Consider the following 24,141-nt stretch of genomic DNA (forward strand, 5'->3'; position numbering starts at 1 on the left):
GAGTGACCCCTTCGGGAGGCCCCCTTGGAACACAGCCAGCAATCCCAGGGGCACCAACTGGGGGTGCAAACCCCAGACACCCCCCACTCCCGTGAACAAAAGGTATAAACAGCCTCCTGGATAAAAGCCCGTTTATTCTCTTTCTAAAAGGGGCTCTTCCCCCCCTTTTTCCAGTTTTAAAAAAAAGGTTTCACCCTCTTGGAAAAATAAGTTTTGCGTTTCCAGTTCAGCCACTGCAAGGCTCCCACCCACCCCCCAAGGGAGCGGCAGGAGACGGCCCAGAGCCCACTCCCCAAACGAAGAAGGCCTCTCTGGGGCCTGCAGCAGATCCCAGTGGGTTTGAGCAGTTCTCTTTGGCCTTCGCGATGTTTGGTTTCAAGGCACTAAGAGCTTCCTTCCTGTCCCTGAAAATCCCCGTTTGGTGGGAAAGGAGGCCGGATCCGAAACTCCCGTGACTGGAAACTGTCACAAGAAAATGTAAGGACTAGCATGACAGGCAAGCTGGGGTGGTAGTTTGGAGAGGTGACCATTATTACCAGAGATATAAAAATGACATAATTTAGAAAAAACACACACACAGAGAGACACACTATAACCCCAAGAGTTCGTATTGCTAAGACGGTATCAAAACCTCCCCCTGCCTTGAGCCGAGTTTCCAGATCCACGCAGGTCTGGAGGAAAGAGACGGAGGAAGTGCACCGGCCTGAGTCTGATGGGGGGGGGAGTGTTGGGTGTCCCCTGGAGGGGGAAAAAGGGGGTGTTTCCAAAATCCCTGATGGGCCAGGAAGGCTCACGAGGACGAAGGCCGTCTGAAAGGCTGCGTCATTGAATCTTCTCCTGACCCCGTTGTCCTGGTGGGCAAGAAGGTCCAGCTGAGCCGTGGGGGGCTTCTGAGGAGGGGGGTCTTCTGGCTTGGCTCCAAAGAGGGCAACTGGACAGGAGACACACAATCCCCGCCCCTCGTTCTGAAGAAAGCCTCTTCCGGTGCTTCCTGCCAAGGTGTCCCTCGGGTACCAGTTTCAGGGCTCCCCCTCCCGGGGATCTGGCAGCTTAGGAGGCGCCTCGTCGTACTGGGGAGGGGGAGTGAGCGGCTCGATGGTGACCCGGGTGGGAGGGGTGCTGCCCAGCTGGAGGTTCTTCAGGTGCAGCTTCTCCGACTTGATCCGGCGCACTTTCAGCGGCTTCAGGCGTTTGCTGAGTCGGGAGCTCTGCCGGGCGGGGGGGCGCTCCCCCCTGGGGGCCTCCCCCGTTGCTGTCCCTGCTGCCGTGGGGCTGGGCCTGGTGGGGAGGCTCTCATCCAGCCCCGTGAGGGACTCGTAGGAAGGGAGGGAGACGCTGATGCGGGTGCCACGCTCGGCCTCCATCCGGGGCTGCTCCGGGTAGAGGCCGTTGACCACCTCCTCATAGCTGGGCACGTAGTAGCGGGAGAGGCTGTCGGCGTCGTCTTCTTGGCTGCGGGGGAGTGGGGGGGGGAGAGACATTGGGAGAGGTGAGTGCTCAGGGGATCTCTCTCCCTTTCAATCTTCCCCTCCCTCCCCCCTTTTAAAATGCACTGAAGGGCTGGAGCAAATGACCTCAAAGGCCAAGTTTAAAGATGGCAACACGCCAGCCATCAGCGGGGGGGGGGACTGTTGTCCTTCAATCTCCCTTGCTACTTGGGGGACGGCTTTCTCCCCCCTCCCAGCCAAGAGCAGGTAGCCAAGGGGGAATTTGCTTGCCTGCACCCTGCTGCCCTGGCCTCCCTCATCTCCTCCAGGCAGTAAAAGCAGGACATGCCCCCATGTGGATGAAGGCTTAATGCGGGTTTCTTCCCTTGGGCCTGGCGCAGGATGGGAAAATGGCCGGAGGAGGCTGCAAGGGGGGCTGAAGGCTCTCCAAGGCCTCAAAACCATGGCTTGTTCTAGCAGCTGTGTATAAGAGAAGGACGATACGGGGAAATTCTCTGCCTGCACACTCAGAGGTTAGGAGGAGGCTTGCTGGCTGGGTCACTGAGATTCGGGCCAGAGGCCAGGGCCCGGTGTGGCTCCTGCTCTTTGGCTGCAACTCCCGGGGTCTGTCTCCCCCAGGACCCAAAGCTTCACCTCCAGCAGCTTCTGGAGGAAGCGCCTCAGGTTGTGTGAATGTGGCCCGGCCAGAAGGCCAGCACAGAAGGCTTTCTGAAGGAGCCCGCCAATACCTTCCATGCCAGTCAGAGCGGAGGCTCAGCTGAGCCCCATGCTGCATTGATCTGGGTGCCAGAGCTGACCAGGGCCTCTGAGAGGAGATCCGAGCAAAGGCTGGGGGGAGGCTGTTACACGCTGGACGCTAAGCTCTGGCCACTCTCAGAGACGCTAAGCTCCGGCCACTCTCAAGAGAGGAAATGCTGCCTTTGTTGGGGGTTTTGGGGGGCCAAAAGGTGATGCCAAAGGGGATTTAGCTTCATGGCGCCCCTGTTTGTGGCGGAGACCTTGAGGTGCACCGGCCGGGAATTGGGGTTCAAAAGAAACTCCGTGATGCAGACGGGCAGTGACTCTTTCCAGAATCTGGGTGGGAAAGGGCCCCTCCCTGCTCACCTGTCCTCCGGGGGAGGCCGCTCGACCGAGGGCTGCGGACGTATCCGGACGTCATCGTCCTCACGGTGCCTAGGCTTCCTTCTGTCCCGGATGGTCAAGCAGATAGAGAAGAGGAGCAGCAGGACGCCGGCCCCCACCAAGACGTAGGCCACCGAGAAGGTCTTGCTCCTGTGCAGGGGCCCCTTGCTGACCTCGGTCTCGTTATGGTGACCGCTGGCCGGGTGAGGCTTGGCGCTGAGGCCGAAGCCCGGGACCAAGTTCCAGACGGCCATGATGACTCCGAGGACCAGCATCCCCAGCCCAATGGCTGTCAGGGCGTAGTGGGAGCCACTGCTGGACCTGGACTGGGCCATCCTCAGTGTCTCTCAGGGGTGAGGCTCAGTGGCTCCCTTCCTCCTCCCCAGGCTGGGCTTGCTCACGAGATCCAAGTGGGAGAAGGGGATCTGGAGAAAGACAAGGGATTGGGGGGGGGGAGGGAGGGGGTCAAATTCAGATGAAGAATATTCCTGGCAAGGCAGCAGGTGCAGAAGTAGGGACATTAAAATCTGGCCTGTTGTCTTTCCAACATTGGGGAAATAAAATTATCGGAGCCATTTCTGCTCAGAAGCCCCCCCCCCAACTCTTTGGAATGAAAAAAAAAAAGATCCCCCCAATTTTCCTGGGAATCACTGCAATCCACAACTCTGCTCCTGGGAAGCTTCCTTCCCTTTTGCAGGTTTATTTCATTTGTGCTGTAAGAAACGGCACCAGCTCGATGTCTGGAAAAAGACAGGGGGGGTTCCTGCTTAGCAGCTGGACAGGAGACCACTGTGAAATCCCACACTGGGGGAAAACCGCCTGGAAACAGGCAATCTCTGTGGCTGTGTGTGCATGAAGTCACAAGTTCTCAAAGCAACCTCGGCACCACCTTTTTCCCAATCTGTGCCTCTGGGCATCTAGCATTATGGTTCCCTTCGCTGTGGAGAATGGGAGGTACAGTCCAATACAGCTGGAGAAGAATGGCTTGGGAGAACCTGAGGAAGGCTACAGCTTTGAAAAACTAACTGATGGAGTAAACTACCAGGACTAACGTTCCAAACCGTTTTAATATGATTTTTAAATTGCTTTTAAAATAACAGAAAAAGAAAAAAAAACTTAAAAGGAACAAAACATAAACACACAGAGACACACACACACACACACTGGCTCTCCAGTTCCATGGGAAAAGCCTCTTGCAAGCATTCAGGTGCACCACCACACATTACCTGGCAAACTCTGTTTTGGATGACTTCTGTTGTGGAATAGCTGCCTTCCAGAAATGAAGCCAAGACTAAAATAGAACCCCAGACACAATTTTAACAAATCCTAATCAGATTAAAAAAAACCACCCGCTAGGAAAGGTTTAGCATGCACTAAAAAAAAACCCCCAAACAAACAGAATAATTCCTCGATGGAAGCCCAGAACAGGAGCAAAAGCAAAGACCGGAATTGCCCAAAGGACTGAATATGTCACCCTCCTTTTCTGTGGCAGGAACCACCAAACAGTGTCACCTCATTTAAAGTTAATCATTGTTAGCACTAACCGCTTTCCTTCTTCCAAATGAATGCCCTGGAGTTACTGCAAATGCTCCCAGCTGGGCAGCTGGAGAAACAGGGAGAGATGCCAGGCTAGGAAAAACAAGGGTTTTCCTCACTCCTCAGGATTTCCTGGCTGCATCCAGAGAGTCCTCTGGGCATTATCAGTTTGCCTCTCACTGCCTGGTGGTCTCCCACCCAGCCTGCTTTCCAGGTCAGCCAGGGGCAGCTGCTGGGCAAAAGGCCCCTCCCACCTCTCCACCCCACCTAGGATTCTGTCAGGGGCACCATCCAAGCACAGGCACCCTGCCCAGCTGGCATTCTCCAGGGGCTTCTGAGGTTGAACAAGGCCCAGCTGAGAAGCGGGGGGGGGGGGGGGGGAGCAGGCAGCATGGCTCCCACTGAGCCAGATCCAGAAGCGGGTTTCCCCCACCTCCATCTCAGTCCCCCACCACCACCACCAAGAACCGTTACGCAGCACAGCCGACGGAGGTCTCACCAGGCCCCCAAAGCTGAAGCTCCCCAGCTTTCTCTCTGTGCCGTTTTTCGGAGACGCAGCCTGCAGCCTTGCCCACTGGATGAGAGCCCCCGGAGGGAGAGCTACCTCTGCCAAGAGGGCCTTTCTGGGGAGGCATGGCCCCGGGTGCCACCTGGCCCAACGGGAGTGACCGGGAACAGCTAGCCTCACAGCCACACCTTTGACACTATCAAAATTCAAAAGTGGGGTAGGCAACAGGATAACAGCAAATCCTGTGGGATTTGCAAGGTGCAAAGAGGAGGAGAAGGTGGCACTGCCAAAGGAGGATGCAGGAGGGCACTGGCACAGAACAGATGGCACTCGTTGTTGTCAGGTGGTTGGCAGGAATTGTTTTAATGAAGGGAACTGAAAAGAAAGGGCACCCTTTTTCTGCTTCTCTCGGATCGCATTTCCTTCGCTCAGGAATAAAACAAAATGTTGCCTTTCTGCTTGCAAAGTGCCCGAAGCCGCATTGAAGACTTTGGATTCCCGTCAATTATACAATTAGTGTGTGGAAGGAAAATCATGACGTGGGGAGAAGGAAATGAAAGCTTCCAAATGCAGAATCAACAGCAGAAAGAAAAAAAGGAGGAGGAGGAGGAGGAGGGGAAAAAAGATGAGCAGAGAAGGGTTGGAAGAGAGGATGTGAAACTGCACATGCTTGTATGGCCTCCACTTGCCAATCTGGCCTGACTGATTTGGCTTTGGAAACTGGCCCACCTCTCTCCTAAGGTCCCTGTAAACATCAGCTGCACGTTTTCAGCATTTTGAGGCAGAAAATGCAGGGAAACTGACCCTCCCCCTCAAAATAATTTAATATAATTTGAACACCTAGCAGATTTAAAATTGAGATGATCACTTCAGAGAAAGGACACAAATATAATTCGACAAGAGCAGCCTCTCTTCCCTGGAGAACTGCAATAACGGAGCAGGTATTTGCACACTCACCCTCGGTGCTCCATCTGTGGAGGGATTGTTGGCATTTACTTGTACCACCAAAGGATGTGTACCTGCAAAGAAGGCTCCAATACAATCCCCTTACTTTTTGTTGAGAACAAAATCCTTTAAACTCAACATCAGATTTGCCGTTTAACACCAGCTGAACTTCACCGACACCATTTGTGCGTGGGCAAAAGCCCCCCCCCCCTGCTCTACGTTGCTAAAAGTTCTTGTCTTGCAAACCGGACCGAAAAGGGGCTTCTACAAAAGTCGCCCTGTGCTCAGGAATGGCCCAGTGGCCAAGATGCCCACAACAAAGGGGCACCAAAGCAACCATGCGCCCATCTTGCCCAGAAAGGCCCGGCAGGGCATCCTGATCAGGCCCCCTGCCGAAGCTGAGAACCAGCCAGACCACAATGAGAGGAATGAACAAAAGAGGAAATGACAAATCTTTGCCAAGTTGTATCCAAATAGACTTACTCCGAGATGTTGCAACAAAGGAACCTCAGACTGACGAACTGTTTACCTGACTAATACTTAGCTAACTAGCTAACTAACCTACTGCCCAATTCCCTTTGGTGGGAATTATTTGCAATGAATGAAAAAGGATGAACTGTGGGGAAATCCTGTTTTTCCCGGTCTCTCTTCTCTCCCCATCCGTCTCCAGACTGTTTGCAGCCCAGGCTCGCCAAGGCTCCAGAGCGATGGAAGCCGGATCTGTCTGGGAAGGCTTAAGAGCGCAAGGGATGCTCAGGCTGTGGCCATTTGGGGAACAAAGCCTGGGAAATTGAAGGCGGCAATGACAGCTCCTGCAGGCCAAACCTTCCCATGGACTCTGAATCGCCTTTTCCCTTTCGGATCTTGGACTGTGCAAGGCCTCCCATGAAATCGGCTCACAGTTACTTGGAGGAGAAATTCCCCAAGGTCTCTTTGCTGGAGAGACAATTATTTTAACCAGAATATGAGCTGAAACGTTCTCCCTGCCCCTTCAGTTGTGTTGGGCTTCCCTTGCTAACGTTTTGTTCTGACACAGAAGGAACTGCTTTCCGTGAGCATAAACTGTTCCCTGCCAAGGCTGTTCCAGGGGGCAAAGAATGTGTGGACACAGATATTATCTCGGTCTGCAAGATAAGCCACAATTATGTATTCCAAAGCTGTTTGCCCAAACGCTGCTGTCCCTGGGCTAAAGAAGGACTGGCTTTTTCAATGACTGCCTGTTATAAAGAGTTTAAAAAAAAAAACAAGATAGTCACAGAAGGAAAAAATAAAACAGGAGGGTAGGAAAATCAATATCAAATTATTTTCCTTGGCTTTATCATTTGGAAGAAAGAGTCTAGCATGGAGAGACAATATCAGCCCTTTCCATTTCTCTGTGGTTTTCTTTTTGTTTTGTTTTTAAAGCTTGTAAAGACAAGGCTACAGACAGATTCTCGTGGAGAAAATCTATCTAGGAGGCCAGTAGAGGTCCAAAAAGGACTCGATGGCACGTAATCAATCAATCAATCACCTATTTTGAGTCCATCTAGTGAAATCAATAGGATGCGTTACATTGACTTTGATGGACTGCAATCTGAACCAGGCAGGAGCCATTAAACCTCCCCATCTCCTCTGTATTTCTTCTCTGCTTGAAATCCAGAGCCTGTCTTGTAACCCACAAGTCCTACAATTCCTCAGTGTTTACAGGAACACACACACACACACACAGCTTTCACAATTCTGGGCTTTGTAGTCCCAGTCTGTAAGTAAGGAGTCTGCTTGGCTCCACTTTTTCAAAAGGCCATCAGTCACTGAACCGCAGTCTCTCCTCACCTGGGTTTTCTGGGCAAGCTCACCTTATCCTGACAACACTGTTAATACCCTGTCATTATCATAATTATTATTTTGTATGCGCTGCATCCCTATCAAAGCTGCCACACAGCCCTCATTAACTCTCCCTCCTGCTGCCCAGAAATTAAAATGAGAAAGCGGGTAAAACTATCCAGGGTTGTTGAATTCATTCTCACTTATTGGGGAAGGGGAAAAGAGAGATATTAAAACAGAATAACAGTACCAGAAGGGGAGGGAAGGGGAGGGAGGGAGATTTTGGCCATAAAGGAAGGCCGAGTCTATGAGTCCAGAGTGCTGCAGAGAGATCAGTCATGCGAGATAATTGAGGCCTCCGTACATATTGCTTAAAATACCTAATTGTAGATAATTAGAATTTAACACCGGGCAAAATGGACAAATCCACTCATTTACAAATGTGAAGGCCCCAAGGTAGAAAGCCAGAAAAACATCACTTTCTTCTGGTTTACATGTACTTAATCATCGGGGTTTATTCCCTAAACCACAGGCAACGACGGCAAGGGCGAAATTCATACACGTTGCCCTATGAACAGGCTCCTAAAACACCCCAAGCCATCACGCGGCTGGTTTGAGTTTAAGGCACTTGTAGCAAACCACCTGCGAGCCATTCCACAGACGGTGCTTCAACAGGTTGTTTCTTAGATTGCCACCTATAAACCAGAACTGCCAGGTCAGGTGACTTTTTTTCTTGCTCAAAGTCCGAGTTATTCTCCTTTGGGGCCCAGAAAGAAAGACTTCCATGCATCCAACTGAAACACGCAGCAAGACTTACTTGCTTGAGTCAGCTACGTTTTGCAGTTTGAGGACAGGTTTAGTGACCGTTAAAAGCCACAACAGCAATGGAAAAAAATAAATTAGGGCTATTTTTCACACTTACGACCACGTGGTCGCCTGATCAACTGGTTCATATTCATAGTGTGGCTGGGCCGTGTGATCCGCTCCAGGGACCTTCTGACCAGGCAAGGCAATGGGGGAGCCAGATTTACTTAACAACCGTGTGACTACTTTAACAACAGCAATGATTCACTTAACAACGGTGGCAAGAAAGGAGGTGAAAAAACTCACTTAAAAAATCTCTCACTTAACATACATTTTAGGCTCCGCTGTGGTGGGAGGCCCCCCTGTACAGGCCAGGCTGCGCAGCGCTTCTGCTTCTAAACCCCCAGCGGAGCTCAGCTTCCCTCCGTGGCTGGAAGGGAGCGGCTGACGATCCGGCACCCACCTTCCCGCCGGGACCCCGCAGCCCTTCCCAGGCCGCCCACGGAGCTCATCCCAGGCGAAACGCGGCTGGCGGGGAGGGATCCCCGGGGAGGCGGAGGAGGCGGCCCTGGGAGGCTCCCCGACTTCCCTTTTTCTTCTTTTCGGGCTTCCTTCCCGTCCAGGCTGCAGCAGCTGCCACAACGTCACGCTTCCCTGGCTTCCTGGCGGAAGGAGAGCCTGGAGCCGCCGCCGTTGCAGTCGGGTTAAAGTCTAACCTGGCGAGCGGGAGAGGCAAACCGGTTGGTCCGCTCCAGGTGCCCTCCGCCCTTCAAAGGCCGGCCTTCCCGGGGGCGATCCGCAGAGGCTCTCCCAGGCCGCCCGGGACCCGCTCGCCCCACGACCCCCGCCGGCCCTCCGCCGCCCCGCCCCGGCCGCGGCTGAGGAGGGGGAAAGAGGGAAGCCCCTCCGCCGGGAGGAAAGCGCCTCCACCAAACTGGCCCGGGTGGGGGAGGAGAGGAGGAATTGGGCCCCGCAGGCGCCCCCTCCCCGCACAGACCTCCCGGGGGGGGGGAGCCCAGGACGGCGGCCAGAGCCCGCCTGGAGGGAGCGGAGCGAGGCCGTATCCACCCCGAGGGCTCGGGCTTCCCCCGCCCGCCGGACCAGGGGCCCCTCGCCGCCGCCTCCTCCGAGAAGGGCCCGGGGCGGCCGAGGTCCCGCGTTCCCCGCGCGGCGTCTGCCTGGGAGAGGCGCCTCACCTGGCTGGCCGGCTGCGTGGTGGGGTCGGGCCGAGCCGCCGGCTGGCTCACCTCCGCGCTGCGCTCTCTTCGGGCGGCGCATTGCTTCGCCTCTCCCGCCGCCGCCGCCTGGCCCCGACTCCGGCTGAGGCTGCGCCGCCGCCCCCGGCCCTCCCCGCGCCCGCTGGGCCGCTCCTCCAGGCCCCGCCCCGCCCCGCCCGAGGCTTCCCTGCAGGCAGAGGGGAGCGAGCCTCCCCGGACAGGAGGGCTCTACCTGCGAGCGCTGGCTGGGAAAGAGGCGGCGGAGGCTCCGTCTCTGCCCTGCGGGAGAAGAGGGCGGCGGCAGAGGCCCCTCGCTTCGGCCCCTCCCTCCCTCTCTTGGGGGGGTGCGCCTTTCCCGCCCGAGCTCCCCGGTCAGCTCCCTCAGCCCCGGAGTGGGGGGGTGTCAGCGGGGCCCTCCGTGGCGGGGCAACTGAGGGGGACTCCCGTGGCCCCAAAGGCGCCGCTTCCCCCGAGGCCGGCCTGCTGTGGAAGGGCGGCCGATGGGCGGGCAGACGCCCCTCTTGGCCGCCCCAAGGCAGGCGAGGTGCGGGGCTCCGTCCAGCCCCTCCGCCCCGCCAAAGCCCCTCGCTGTGGCCGCTCCGTGCCGAGGTTCGGAAGGCGCGGCTGCCCGAAGGACCGAAGCTGGGCGGTGGGGGGGGGGCGCTTTTCGGGCCGCCGGTCCAGATTCCTCAGGCCAAGCCCGCCCGGGGCCTTGGAGCCTTTTGGGGCCGGAGGGCTCCGTGCAGCGACTGCCTTCCTACCGCTGCTCCTGGCATGTGCGGAGATCCCTGCGGCAGTTGCGCCCGAAAGCCTCGCTCCGAATCCCCTCCGTTATTTCTGAAGCCAGAGACCCCTCCCCACTTGGGCGAAGTTGGGGCTGGGTGTCAGCAGGGACCCCGGGATGGCTCCTTGGCCCCTAAGGCCGCTGGGGGGCTTCTGCCAGGGTCTTCAACTCCTTGAAACATCCCCCCCACCCACACTCGCTGCTGAGCCTTAGTGTGGAAGTTGCTGGATTTCGGGGTCGTCTGGAAGTGGCCTTCATTCGCCGTCATGGAGGGCGAGGGTTGCGTAATTCAGACAGCCAAAGAAACCTGATTTTCGTGCCGTTTCTGTGTTCCGATGACGGGAAAGCTTTATATGAACGGAGAGGACGTTTCCTTGGTGCATATGCTGAACAAAATGTTTCTTTTCTAAAAGACCCTCTATGCTCACAGTCCTGGGGTCTCCCACAAAGTCCCACCTACTTGCATGGGAAGGGGCAGCGGCTGTGTGGCATGGAGAGGCTCTGGCTGAAGCCCTCCGGGGGCCACGGGAGCCCCAGGGCCCTTGAGCTGCTTTCTTCCTCTGGACGCTCAGCGGGGCCTCTCCCAACTGAACTGAAATGCAAGCTCAGGCACGCACACCACACACACACACACACACAGACACACTACGAAACCCAAACAAGAGCAGTTTTCTCTTCCCCCCCCCCTTTCCCCTCTCTCTTTCGTCCCCTCATTCTCCTCCTCTTTGGGGGCCTGGAAGAAAATCAGTGGGATGGAGGGCGTCCTCCCTCAGCCCCTTTGGAGCAGTAGCCGCTTTCCTAGCTTCGCCTCTTCTTCTATGCCTCCTTTTGAGGCAGAGATCTCCTTATGCTTTTATTCAGCCACGCTGGCCTCCCTTTTTTTCTGCCTTCCATCTTTTCCCACACTCCTTTTTGCATGAACCTGCTCTCCTCTTTGGCTCCTTTTCCCATCAACTCTTGGCTATGGGCTTCCTCTTCACAGTTGCTCCACGTTCATGCCGGTCTGTGGCCCTGAAAACTTGAGAGTTTGCAGTACAGAGTTCATCTAGTCTGACCCCCGACTCCACTTTCTTTTAAGGAAGTTACTGGAGACACCGATTCTAGATCCCGAGTTCAGATGCAGCACTGGTTTTAGCTGCCTTCTGGGCATTTATTTACGTCTTCCTTTATTCAGCATGTTTATATGACTGCCAATTTCACAGACATGGCCTCTGACCTGTGCACAGATAAGTACTTGACTTACTGACCTCCTGCTGAAGTTCCAACAGAACTGCCTGGGGGGGGGGGGGATGTCTGACTCGGATTTGAAGTTTCCATCATCCCCTCCTCCCTCCCTCCCCCTTGCGGTCCTGTAGCATTGTGTGCTCGGCAACTGGACCACAATTGCAGCTATTTGCACTGTCCTGCGGTTAAGTGACCCCACTGGCATCTTCCTTCCGGTTTCAGTAAAACCAATCCATAGTGCCATCTCATGGCTTTGCTCAACTGTGGCATTTCCCTTCCGACTGCCACAAGTTACGTCCATGATGGTCGTATCTGGAAGGCTACCTGTATCCATAAAGGGAGGAGTGTAAAACAATCACTACCTAAAATCGTTAATTAATTTTAAAAACTTTTAAAAGCAAAACTAAACCAGAGGGAGGTGTGTCAGTGATGACAGAGCCCCCTGCACATGGCTGGCACAACCCCGGTCTCCAGGTTCATGGAAGGCTGGGGTGGGCAGGGGCGCCCCAGAGCGAAGCTTTGGGCTGGCCTTCCACCGGTCTGGGGAGGAAAGGGCTGCGGCCGGCCTTTCTCCCAAGCCGCGTGGATCCCTGCCCGAGGCAGGCAGTCTCCTGGTTCCTTGCTTGCAGTAACTCCCTGTTACCATTCCTTCTCACTCCCATCGACCGGGGATCCCTTGGCTACAGGCTGGCATGGGGCACCGGCACAGCTATTAAGCCGGTCTGTGTGTGCAAACGGGAGCAGCCATTTCCCCAACCGGAGCCATCTGCTCGGCACCACCAGCCCTGCTCCACTCCCCAAGGCCAAGGCGGAGGCCCCCCCCCCATCATTTCTAGCTTCCAGCAGGCAGTTTTTAGGGCACCTCAGGCAACGCCTGCTGAAGGGATCGGCCCCATTTGGTCCCCCCCCCCAGGCGATGGGGCTTCAGCCCAGCTTTCCCTAACATTGTGCCAAATCTGCTTTCTATTTTCCTCCCCTGCAAAAAAGATTTCTGTTGAAAGAAAAAATGCCCAGCAACTTAAGGTGTTTCTTATATATTTTTCCCCGGCTTCTCAGAATTTTTGAGCTAGGAATAGAAGCAATATATTATTATTTTCACCCTTTGTTGCCTGGCACTAAAGGCGGTGTACCTAATACCTATCTTCCCCTTGACAACAACCCTGCGAGGAGGACCGGGCTGAGAGGGAGGGGCCCCAAACCCTCAACCTTTTCTTGCAATTTTCCCAGCCTGCTCTTTGGCCCAATACTTCTTCAAGCCACTAGAGGTCGCCACGAGATTCTCCCAATGTCTATGCAGATCCCAAAGGTGTTTTTTCAAAGGGAAACTGGACTTCCGTTTTTTCTTGAAGACATTTTGCTACTCATTCAAGAAGCCTCTTCAGTTCTAAAGAACTGAACCAAACTGAAGAAGCTTCTTGGATGAGAAGCAAAACGTCTTCAATGAAAAACGGACCGGTTGCCTTTTGAAAAAGCATCTTGGGGACTAGAACCTCCAAGTTGAAGTTCAACCATCTTCAACTTTTCACGCTAAAAAGACCCTCTGGAAATGGGGCTGGCGAAGAGGAAAAACAGGCTTCATGTAACACTGACAGAGCCTCAATAGGGAGGGATTTCCAGGACTGTGGGATCAGCCACTGCACAGAATCTGCCCTCTGAGAAGCCCAGGAGGCAGATGGGGTTGAGGGGCAGATGGGGTTGGGGGTCCCAGTCACTGTTGTTCAGATTGCTGCTTCTGTGCAGAAGCCCCTCTTGAGCGAGAGACCCCCCACCCCATCTGAGCACTCTGCACTCCCCTGCAGGGGTAGGTAGGTAGGCAACTCTCCCCAAACTCCCTTCTGCTCCCACCGAAGGCCAGAGTGGCGTCCCTGGGCCAGGACCCCCCCCCCCCCTACCCTGGGTCCCCTCACAAACACGAAGGTCCATTTCCTTCCTGCTTTAGCCGGTGGGTCTTTCTTGGCTCCCCCATTTGAGCAAACAGCAAAGCATACTTTAAAATAAGCTTTATTTAGTTGTGTATTCTTTTTTTTTTTTAATATTTTTATATTTGCATCCATGCTTTGAAGGACTCTCCCCTGACAGACGAATAAAGGGGAGGGGAGGAAGGGGACAAAAGTTAAATCTAATGTTACCCATAAATTTGTAAGCTATTTGTTTTAAAATGGTAGTTCTTTTAAATAAATCACCTTCTTAGTTTTGTTTCCTTTATTTTAAAATAATTATTTTCTAGTTTACCAAAAGAAGAAAGAAAAAAAGAAAGAAAGAAAGATGGAAAACTGAAAAGAGAATGACTTAGAAATGCATTCCTGGAGCTTTAGATGCCTCCAATTTTATTTCCAATTAAAAGGGAGGAGAGGGGAGGGGAGGTGGGAGGAAGTGGCCCGGCCCTTTGGTGCAAGCGCTCCGTGGGTGAAATCCTGCCCATCCCCTTTAAAGGGTTCAGGTCTCCTTGTGGGATGCTTAACCTCGCCCTTTCAGGTGTTACAACCTACCAGGCCTACCAGGCCTTCCTCTCACCTAGGGTTGCCAATCATCCGATTTATAAGGCCCACACAGGACCCCCCCCCCCTCCTTTTCCAAACAGCCTGCCTGAAGGGAGGGGGCTACCAGATCCTCAAAGGAAGCCTTGAAGAGCCAGGAAAGCACAGCTAAGGTCTGTCTTCCAAAAACGGTGCATCAGCTGTGCAGAAAAGGAGCAGAAAAGAGGGGGAGGGGAAGCATGGCCAAAAAAAAAAAGGGGGGGGGGGCTAAAATTGGCCCCTGCTGGTTTGCTTATTTAACAAGAAGCCAGAATGGCTGAAGTGCCACTGAGCAAGGGAAGGGAAGGCATGATGGAAAGAACAGAGTGGAAAGTCCTTTTCATGGAGGGAGGGAGGGAGGGAGGGAGGGTGTTGCTTCCTGATCTAATTTCAAGGGAAAAAACACCACCAGGAGATCCCAAGCCTTTCCCCTGAAAACGGCTCCAGGCAGAAAAACCCAGGCGGGTGAGGGTCATGGCCCACCTGCTCAGCTCAAAGGCGTTGGAGCGAAGGCACCACCAAGGCAGGGATTAGCCTCACCCCACCACTCTCGGGATGAAAGTTGGGGTCCCATCATGGGATCCGGGTTCAAGAGGCCTTTGCCCCCATTTCCTCCGGTTTGAACTTCTCCTCAGCTCTAACAAGGAGAGGAGAATCCAAGAGGCACCTGGCAGCCCCTCCACAATCCAGCTTCCGACATCCCACCCGATGTGGGGGGGGGGGTGACCTGTTGGGGGCCCTTTCCCAGTCCAGAAATGTTGCTTTGTGAGTGGAGCCCAGCCAAGGTCTGGATTGGGCTCCTGGAGACTCAGGAGCAGCAGGGAGGCCCCCAAACCCCAATCCTTCCTCCTGGGGAGACTCCAAATTGCAGGACCCCCGTATTGGGTGATTGGCCCTCAAGCAGCTTTGGGCTCCTGGCAAGCACACCAAGGGTCCCCCGTGTTAACTCTCTCCAAGGGCCCCTCCTCCTTGCCTGCCTTCCCCCTTCTCCTTCCTCAGGGCCAGGGAAGCTCTGAGTCCCCAAGGAGAATGCCAGTCCTTGCACCACCTGGGGGGGGGGGGCAAAGTTTGGTCTCCTCAAAGAACCTGAAAACAGCTCACACACAAGGGAGGCTGGGGCGGGAGTGCACCAGGGTGGGTGCTTGTGCCAGGTGGGAGGGGGAGAGAGCTGCCCCAACCAGCGTCCCTGCTGGCCAGGAACCTGCCCGGCAGCCTGGAGAGAGATGCCTGAGGTGGCCTTCTGCCGGCAGCAAACTCGGGGAGCCTCTGGGCCCACCGACCTGCCATGGCAGCCTCAGCGCAGGCCAGCAAGAAGCTTGGTGGGAGAAGCTGCCTTTCCTGGGCGACCTGAGGGAGGGGAGGAGGCAAGGGGGTTGCTAGGGGAGCTGTGGGAGAGAGGCCACCGGCCTGGGAAGGGCACCAAGGTGGCCCTCCCGTGCGCCAGAAGGCAGCTATCCCATCACCCAGGTGCCCATTGGCTGCCAATTCGGTCGATGTTTCTCTCCAGAATGAGGGGGTCCCGTCTCCCCCATGGAGGAGGGCAAATGGGCTTCACTGTGGACTGACCAGCCTGGACCTTTGACCTTTCTTGCAGCCACGGCAGGGACTCTTGCTCTCCTAAGAGCCACTCGGTCCCTTTGGGGGAAGGGGCCAGGCAGAGGAAAGCCCCCGGATCTTCCTTAAGGCTTGTAAAGAAGATGCCCATCATTTTAAAAAAGCAGCAGACATGGTGCCACTGAATCTGCCCCCCCCCCCCCCGGTCTTTGCCTGTGACATAGGCTGGCTCTGAAGCCCAGCTTGCAAGAAACAGCAAGGCTCCCCTATGTGTGTGTATATGGGGGGGGGGGGGGTGTTCAGAGCTGCAACCTCCCCTCCGTACTGGGACTTTGAATCGGGGGCAGGACCAGAGCCTCTTGCAGGCATCCAGTAGCCCCGAGACAGCTGGGCTCTCCTTAGCCTGGAGCAAGGGGTTGATGGCTGGGGGGGTCTCAGGCCAGGTTAGAGGTGAGAGATGGAGGACGGCCAAGGCCAGGGGGTCCCGAAACCCCCTACTCTGCCCAGGCCAGTGCCTGCCTCCCTGCCAGGGCTGGCGTTTGGAGTTTGCCAAAGCTGCGCTGGGTCCCCATGGCAGCATCGCCAGCTCCCTCCGTCTCTGGAAGGGGGGGGGGGTTGCTTAGCAAATCCGGAGGCACCTTTTTCTCAGGGTGGAGGGGGAGGGAGATGGGGGGAGGAAACGATCAAATGGGGTATTTTGTTCTCTCAGAGCCCCCCCCCCTCGGATTCCCTCTGGAGCCATCATGTGCACAACAAAGCAAAAATAAAAAAGCACCCCAAACTAAAAAAATAAAAGACCCCACCCAATCACAAAATCCCCACCCGATGTGGAAAAATATAAATTCCAATATTTATGTAATAATTTAGTTAGAATACATCTTCTGTATTGTGCAAATAAATTAAAATTAAACAATGGGGAAGAGAGGGAAATGAAAAAAAAAAGGATGAAGGAATGTAGATGAGTATGCGTTAAAAACAAAGGAGAAAGAGAGAGAGAGAGAGGGAGACAGAGGGGGGGGGGAAGAGAGAGAGAGAGAGAAGAGAGAGGCCAGGAAGAGAGGCAGCCACGGCAGCCACCCCACATTTTGGCCTGAGTGGGTTCAGCCACTTTCCAGGGGCAAAGATTGGTGGCCACCCTGGGGGTGGGGGGAGGTTGTGGGTGTTTGCACAGCCTGGGAGAGTTGTGTCCTTGCACACCTTTGATCCCTTCTTCCCTTTCCAAGCACCTGCCCGAAAAGCCTACTCCAGTTTCACATTCTTCAGGCAAGGAGGTGGGCGAGCCAAGCAGGTTTTTCCGTCCCCTCCTGGGGGGGCTTTAAACCAGCTCAATCCCTCCTGCTCCTCCACCAAACCCTCCCTTGCTCCAGCTACCTCCTCCTCCTCCTCATGCTACTAACATGGCATGGCCTCAAGGGGAACCGTGGCAGGGATGTGGAGGAAGGGATGGGAGGTACTGGGGTGTGTGTGTGTTTGTCTGTTTGTGAACCTGTCTATCTGCTGGCCTTCAGTCTCCCATTCACAGGTGGGATTTTTGCCCCTTCCCCATCCAAAAAAGCCATGGAGGCTTCCCTGGGGGGTTTTCTGGACGGGAAGCTGCCACGGCTGCTACTCCGAAGGAGTTGCAGAGCCCCCCCCCCCAAAAAAAGCTGGCTGTGAATGGATGCAGGAGGAGCAACCCTCACCTCCCCCCCCCCCCCACGGAGGCTTCCCTCCCACTCCTGAGAAAAAGCCCTGGGTTTGCCAGGAGCCGAAGGATTAGAAAATACATTTAGACTTCAAAGGACCCTCTGATCACTCTCTCTCTCTCTCTCTCTACACACACACACACACACACACACACACACACACACACAGGGAATTTGGCACTGAGACATTTCGGAGGCCCTGCAAAGCAGCCAGGCCCAAATGGGAACATCCTGAGCCCCCCCCCCCCAGACACACACACACACAAACATCTGTTCAGGTTCTGTGTTGACCCCAGGAGCTTCACTACTAAGAGTTGGAAGGGACCTTGGAGGTCATCTAGTCCAACCCTCCTGGTCAAGCAGGAGACCCTCAGCCATTTCAGACAAAGGATTGTCCAATCTCTTCTTAAAAACCTCCCACTGATTCATTGTTTTCACTGTCAGGAAATCTTTCTCCGCCCTCCAGGTCGCTTCCTCCCCAGATGTGTGCCAGAGCTGCACCTGGACTGGCACAAGGGGGCAGTTTGCATGGCACAGAGAGCCCAAAAGTGGCTGCCAAGAGCCCCTCCGGCCACCGAGGAAGCCCCAAGAGCTGAAAGAGGGGGAAAGAACGGCTGAGTGATGGAAAAGAGAAGCCAGAGGGAGGGGGTGTGGAAAGCGGGCAGGTGTTCAGAAGGACTTTTTTTTGGGGGGGGGGATGAAAGGCAGACCCTGAGGAGCCAGGCAGACCCACGGATGCCCCACGGCCCCCTCAGCAGGGAGAAGGAAGAAGCGGGAAGGACACAGCCCTCCCTAGACGGCGGGTGCAAATCACGCTTGGGGGCCCTTCCCTCTTGGGCTCTGCCAAGGGGGCACCGGAGGTAAAAGAGCCGGACGGAGGGGCCCCAGAGCCACGGGGGGGGGGGGGGGAGGCTACTGCTGGGCAAAGGGGTCTTTTCTGAACCGGGGCTGGCGTGGAATCTGAGAGGCTGCCAAAGGCGCCCCCTCCAATCCCCCAATTGAAGGCAATGTGTTCACAGGTGCCCCCTCCCCCCCCCCCCGGGACAAATAGAGAGGTTCCTGGGGAACGGGGGGGGGGGAGGTGCGGGGGGGGGGCAGGGGACATTTACAAAGCACAAAGTGCACCGTGGTGGTGGCGGCTATTTACAAATGCACATCAGTCCTTCAAGTTTTTCAAGTTTTGTAGAAAGAAAAGTGGGGAGGGGGACAAGAAAGGGCAGAGAATAGAAAACAAAAGCTGTTGGGGGGAGGAGGAGGAGGAGGAGGAGGAGGAAGAACAAAATCAACCAAACCCTCCCAGGAGGGACCAGGGAGGGCTACACAACACGGGCAGCATCGCTCAACAGACGACAGTTAAGGGGTTCGTACAGGGGAGTGTGGGGATGGGGGGGCTATGTACAGGGGGTCACAGGAGGGCCACGCGGGAGCAGCCGGGTTCGGGGCCTTGGCGCAACTGGAGGCTCACCCCCCCGACACACACTCACACGCGCACCGGGAGCGGGAGGGGGGGGCGGCCGGTCACCAGTCTGCGTCTTCCTCTATGTAGTAGTCGGGGGCCGCCCCGTCGAAGACGCCGGGGTCCAGGGACTTGCGCTGCTTCCCTCGGGCGAAGACCCGCGAGATGGAGCCAAAGCCCATCTTCTCCTTCCTCTTCTTCCGCTTCTGGTCCTCCAGGTCCTCTAGAGACTGTGCCGGGCGGGGCGGGGGGGGCAGGAGAGCAGACGCTCGGTTCACACACCCGCTCCTCCCCCCTGCCCGACAGCCCCCCTCCCTCCGTTCCCCTGCTGGATTTCAGCCACCCAGAGCAGCCCCCGCCCCCCTCGACACCCCCCCCAGTTTTGGTGAGGAGCCCAGGACCTACCTGGACAATTGGGTTGTGCAGATTTTTCTGTACCGGTCCAGGACTATCTCCCTGCCAGGAAGGAGTGGCACGTCAGGTGGCATTTCGGTGCGACACATGGCAAAACACACACACACACACACAGAGGAGTCGTTGCATGCACACCAGGCGCAGCCCCAGGAGAGCGGCTCCCACCTGCGCACGCTCGGGTCCCCATCCCCTTACGGAGCCTCGGCTGGACTTTAGGGAAGAGGCGGATGAGGGGGACCCCCATGCTCTCCTCGCCTTAGGACCGGTCGCCGCAAAAGAGGCTGTAAAATCTGGTTGGTCACGTGACGATCCGCTTTACAGCCAACTGAGGACTTGGCTCCGTTACGGCCTTAAGCCAAGGACTCCCTCCGTTTCCCTTCCATCTCGGCTCCTCCCTCTCTCTCTGGGCTCTCTGAGATCCCGGGGGTTTTGCCTACCACAGAAACCACGAAGCGTCTCTTCTCCTCCGTGGCAAACCAGCGAGAGGTGCAGTGCCCTTCCACCTGCGGGGGCTGGCAAGAGGGGGGGCGGGTGTTTGGGCTCCCTGGCACACCGCTCAGCCAGGAACCAAGGGAATTTCCCCTCCCCTTTGTGGAGCCAGAATCCCACCGAGGCTCCCGGGAGACCCAGGATGGGCTGCACAGCTGAGAGGGCCGACAACGGGGGCTCTGCCTGCCATAGGTTCTCCCTCACGGGACTAAGACAACCCAGCCACAGGGGAGAGAATTGGCACAACCGGAGCCTTGGCCCCCCAGGGGAGAAAAGCCCCCCCTTGCAGGCTCACTGGAGGCCCCTCCCCCTCAGCCGAAAGTTTGGCAGAGCCCCCCCCCCCCCCCCCGTCTCCTGCTGCCTCTGAAGTGAGAGAGAGAGAGGGAGATTTGGGCTCCTCCTTTTAGCTCTGGGTCCCTTTAAAGCAGCTGCCTCCCACCACCACCACCCCCAGCCCTCCAAGGGCAGCGGAGAGCCCCCCCCGGCCCCCACCCCCCAGGGCTGGAAAGAAATGAGTTAGGAACAGCCAATGACCTGCAGACGCGTCTTACATTGCAGAGGGAATGTGTTCTGTGCCGAGGAGAGTTGATGTCACTCGGCGTGGATGACCGGTCCCCTTCGGCCGCCGAAGCATCGGAGATGATGGAAGGCTGCCGGGAGTGGCACGGGCTGACTCGGACCCCTGAAAGGCAAGGGGGGGCAGGGGAGGGGAGGGAAGGAGGGTGAGAGGACGCAGGCGGCCTTGCTTGTGGCTGACCAAGGACTGGCGCCCCGAAATTCCCACGGAAACTCAGAATCTTGGGGGGGGGGGGGGGAAGACTGATTCTGATTCTTATAAAAAGAACGGACTTTCCTTGGCATGTTACGGATTGCGCAACTTCCGGAACTTTCTGCCCCCTTATGGGTGTCCTTGTCTTTTCTGAAAACGTCTCTTTGCTTTCAATAAGCCGGTTGAGAAAAGGGAGCCTGCTCCTCCTCGCGGGGGGCCTGGCTGGGGCTGCGGCTTCAGCAGGACAGGGGGCTCCAATTTCCTGCACCCAAACGGCCCCTCCGTCTGCAGGTACGGTCTACAGCTAGTCCCACTTAACAACCGCCCTGTTTAGCCACTGTTCCAAGGGTGGTGAAAATGCAAATGGAGCGCGGAGGAATAGGCAGACTCCCAGGCTGTCCCAATCACAAGGCGTTAACAGCGCGATGCCTCGCTTAGCGATGGAGCCGCCGGTCCCACCTGTGGCTAAGCGAGGACCGTCTCTACCTGTGGGTGATGCCTGGCAGCTCCGGCTCTTCCTCTCCGGGCATGGAGGCCAAAGGGGGCAGCCGCTGGCCTCTTCCTCCGGCCCAGGTGGCGGTTGTCCAGCTGAAGAGCCCTGACTACCTTCCCCACCCTCATCTCACCTGTTGTGGGACTGGCCCGGCGGTGGGGCTGCCTCTCACCTTGCCGGTCCACCGTGTGCTGGGGGTGGCCGTGGTAGAGCGTCTGCTGGCTCTGCCGGATGGCGGCCGTGAGGGGCAGGTCGGCCTGCATCACCCACTCCTGGTTGCCGTTCAGCACCGTCTCGCCAGGCATGGCCAGCGAGTGCCGCTTGGGGACGTCCTTGGTCAGGGTGGCTAAGGACTGCTTGGCCTGCGCGGGAGGAGAGGGCAGCAGAACGGCCTCAGCGCCAGGCAGAGCCAGGCAGGCCCAGGGCTGTAGGGACCCCCCCCCTTTCTCCCAGAACAGGCCTGCAGCCCACCAGCCTCTCCCAAGGCGGACTCCAACTGGAGGGGAGGGGCTCTGGCAAATCCATGTCACTTTAACCTGGTTGGTTTAATCCCAGTTTGGATCATCCCCCCCATCCCCCTCCCCCTCCCCCCACGGCCGGCACCCTCCGAGTCCTAGAGAAAAGCCCTGAGGGACTGGAAGCCCTGGGGCTCAGTGCAGCCTCTACTGCTCCCGAGAGGAAGGGCTGGACTAAGTGACCTCAAGGAGCGCTTCCAAGAATCCCTGTGGTTGGGGGTGGGGGCAAAGGGCTCCACCTGGGCCACCTCCAGAGAGGCTCAGCAGGGGAAAGGGCCTGGGGGGGGGCAGGGAAGCTCACCATGGCCAGCTCAGCCTCCAGCTCCTTCATGCGGTTGTCCTTCAGGTCCAGCTGCGAGCGGAGGGCGCTGGCGTGGTCGGTGGCCTCCTTGGCCTGCCGCCTCAACTCCCACTTCTCCCGCTCCAGGAGGTCTTTCTCTTTGGCCAAGGCCTTCACCGCATCCTCACTCTCCTTGGGGGGGGGCGGCAAGGAGTGGGGGCTTTAGAACATTTGAATGCACCACTGGGGAAGGGGTGGGGGGGGCTCACCCCAAACACTGAGCGCTTCCCTGTGGGCCTTGGGGTGCCCCTCTGAGGCACAGGCCCCCTCAGTGCAGAGCTACCCTCCCCCCCCCGGACAGCTTCCCATCAGGCAGACCCCCACCCCTCAACCAACGGCCCACTTCAGCCCCTCCTCCACCCCAGGGGTTGGGGGGGGCGGCTGAGAGAGGCCCCCGTGAGGCGCAGGGGTGGGGTTTGACGGGGAGACCCCACAAGCCTCTGGGCGGCACAGGAGGTCCAGCCCCCAGCCCAAGAGCCCCGTGAAGCCTGTAGGCCGCCCCCCCTCCCCCCGGCTTCCTCCCCCCCCCTGACCTTCCGGTGCTGCTCGTAGTTGCGGATGAAGTCCCTCAGCTGCTCCTCGCGGCTGTCCAGGGTGCTGTAGAGCTGCTGCATCTGACTGGCCAGGTCGCTCTTCTCCCCCTTCAGGCGCTTCCGGTCGGCCTTCATGGCTGCCAGGGAAGGAAAAAGCAAGCAGACCTTCAGGCACCGGAGATCAATAAAAGGCCTCAGCTGCACCCACCTGTGTCTCCCCCCCCCCCCGACCCCCACCCCCCGGCCACCCTTTCATTCACTCCATTACCAGGAGACCCAGCAGAAATCTTGGAGAAGGCTCAGCAGGCAGGATTGGCCCCGGCTGGGGCTGCGAGGAGGGGAGGGGCGGTGGAGGGAGGGAGGGAGGGAGGGAGAGAAGGACGGAGGGACCTAAGCGGGAAGACGGAAGGGGGCAGGCTCCTCGTGGGGGCTAACTCTTTCTGAAGGAAGTGTCTGGTGGGTGCACGAAGGGCCCTGGGCTCCACACTGTGGCCCCTAAACAGCCGAGGAGGCAGACGAAGCCCCGGATTCCTCCGCCTGTGCCAGTCTGCATGCCAGGAGCCAGGCCTCCCCTGCCCCATCCTGCCCCCAGGGTTGCTGCCCAGCCACACCTCCCTGGCTTCCCTTACAGCCTCCCCCCCCACCTGCCTGGGAGATGTGGGCACCGCCCAGCCACAGCAGGGCCCTCGGCTGACCCCCGAGCCCCTCCGAGCTGTGCGGGCATTCACAAGTGGCTTCACGTCAGCATGCAAGAAGACTCTGCCTCTCTGGCCGCTTCCCAAGGAGACCCCTGCCCTCCTTGGTCGCAGGGCCTTGAGTCAGCCTGGGGGGGGGGATGACGGGGTGGCCGAGCAGGGACAGAGCTTTGGCTTCAGCACCCCACACATCTCCACAGGGAGGGGCTTTTCCTGCTTATCTTCCGGATGGAGAGGACACCTGCAGAAACTGCTTCATGAGGAAGGGCAGCCAAGGGGAGGAGGAGGAGGAGGAAGTCCGGGGAGGGGGGGGCATTTGGGAGAAGCCCGGGACAAGTCTTGGGGGCAAAGGAGGGAGGGGCATCCTGTCAATCCACCGCCTGGAAGGAGTTCGGCTCCCAAGGGGGAATGTGGCCATGGTTGCCATGGAAATTGGGGGGTGGGTTTCTTCGAAAACGCTTCCATTCATTTTGAGGAAGCCAAGCACCACAACCTCAGTGAAGTGGGGATGGGGAGGAACCAGCTTGGTTGGCCTCACGGGGGGGGGGGGGGCACAGGGGGGCAGCATTTCATCCCTGGGGGCGGGGGGGGAGGAATGTGCTCCCTCCCATCTCCAGCCATCGTGGGGGGGGGGGGTGTCGGTCACCTTTGGGCCCTTTGAGCCTTTAGTTCCTTTTTCCTTTTCTTTTCCAGGAGAAAAACCTCCCAAAGGCCGGGAGCAAAATCTCCTTTGCATGCAGGTCCCAGACTCTGCCTAAGCCCCCCCCCATTCCTCCCCCCCCCCCGGCCATTGGCAAAGGATCAGAGGGCGCCTGTGCCAACTCTCCCCCCCCTTCCGCTCTGCAAAGAACGGGCATCGGCCAATGCCAACATCCCAGGAGAAAACAGGGGGCGCTGGGGGGGAGGGGCTTGCATCAGGGAGTCCCAAGAGGGAGGGGGAATGGGGCAGCTTCAGCAAGGATACTCCCTCCCCCCCCCCAGCTAATGGCTTAATACTTTTAGCTCTGGGCTTCCAAAATCTCAAGGATGAAAAAGGGGAGCTGAACTCTTACAAGTGGGGTCACGAGGAGCCCCCCCAAAGACTGTGAAATGCTCCCCCCCCAAGCAGCTGGGGTGGGAGGGGGGCTAGGGGTCCCGGACTGCCCTTTCGGCCCCCTTCTTCCCTGAGCCCAGCTGACTGGCACTGGGGCAACCCCCTCCCCTTGCTCTGCTCCCCTGAAGACTCGGGGGGGGGGGAGATGGCCTATCCAGGCTGTCCCCGGGGGGGGGGGGCTTTGAAGTGTCTGGGGAG

At 57.3% G+C, this 24,141-nt stretch overlaps 2 protein-coding genes across 6 annotated transcripts in view; both read right to left on the reverse strand.

Annotated features, from left to right (window-relative positions):
- Positions 1–114: 114 nt before the first annotated feature.
- On the reverse strand, positions 115–9,924 carry TMEM51 (transmembrane protein 51). 3 transcript variants are annotated; one of them, XM_081955528.1, is made up of 4 exons: positions 9,363–9,924; positions 8,630–8,882; positions 2,553–2,995; positions 115–1,452 (listed from the first exon to the last, which is right to left on the reverse strand). In XM_081955528.1, the coding sequence occupies exons 3-4, from the start codon at positions 2,903–2,905 to the stop codon at positions 1,020–1,022; spliced, it is 786 nt and encodes a 261-aa protein (XP_081811654.1). In that variant the 5' UTR covers positions 2,906–2,995; positions 8,630–8,882; positions 9,363–9,924; the 3' UTR covers positions 115–1,019. The 3 variants fall into 3 exon arrangements, with proteins under 3 accessions (XP_081811654.1, XP_081811653.1, XP_081811655.1); XM_081955527.1 differs by lacking the exon at positions 8,630–8,882; XM_081955529.1 differs by lacking the exons at positions 8,630–8,882; positions 9,363–9,924 and adding an exon at positions 8,498–8,593.
- Positions 9,925–14,254: 4,330 nt separating this feature from the next.
- The window catches only part of KAZN (kazrin, periplakin interacting protein), a 59,044-nt gene continuing 49,157 nt past the window's right edge, over positions 14,255–24,141 (reverse strand). For 2 of the 3 annotated variants that reach the window (XM_081954711.1, XM_081954713.1), the window contains 6 exons: positions 22,156–22,292; positions 21,584–21,754; positions 20,940–21,129; positions 20,057–20,187; positions 19,008–19,058; positions 14,255–18,832 (listed from right to left, as the gene is read on the reverse strand). In XM_081954711.1, coding sequence (XP_081810837.1) covers positions 18,665–18,832; positions 19,008–19,058; positions 20,057–20,187; positions 20,940–21,129; positions 21,584–21,754; positions 22,156–22,292 — 848 coding nt within the window. In that variant the 3' untranslated portion in view covers positions 14,255–18,664. Of the gene's footprint in view, positions 18,833–19,007; positions 19,059–20,039; positions 20,188–20,939; positions 21,130–21,583; positions 21,755–22,155; positions 22,293–24,141 lie in introns of all 3 variants that reach the window. The other variant, XM_081954712.1, reaches the window with a different exon arrangement.

This window comes from Natrix helvetica (genome assembly GCF_964273705.1).
Source record: "Natrix helvetica genome assembly, chromosome: 5".
In the NCBI taxonomy this organism is placed as follows: Eukaryota; Metazoa; Chordata; class Lepidosauria; order Squamata; family Natricidae; genus Natrix; species Natrix helvetica.

Excerpts from the sequence above, each read along its gene's own strand:
- TMEM51 (XM_081955527.1), bottom strand. The coding sequence starts at position 2,905 with ATGGCCCAGTCCAGGTCCAGCAGTGGCTCCCACTACGCCCTGACAGCC. Across the intron at positions 1,453-2,552 it reads CGGCCTCCCCCGGAGGACAG|CCAAGAAGACGACGCCGACA; the intron begins GTGAGCAGGGAG and ends ACTCCCCCGCAG.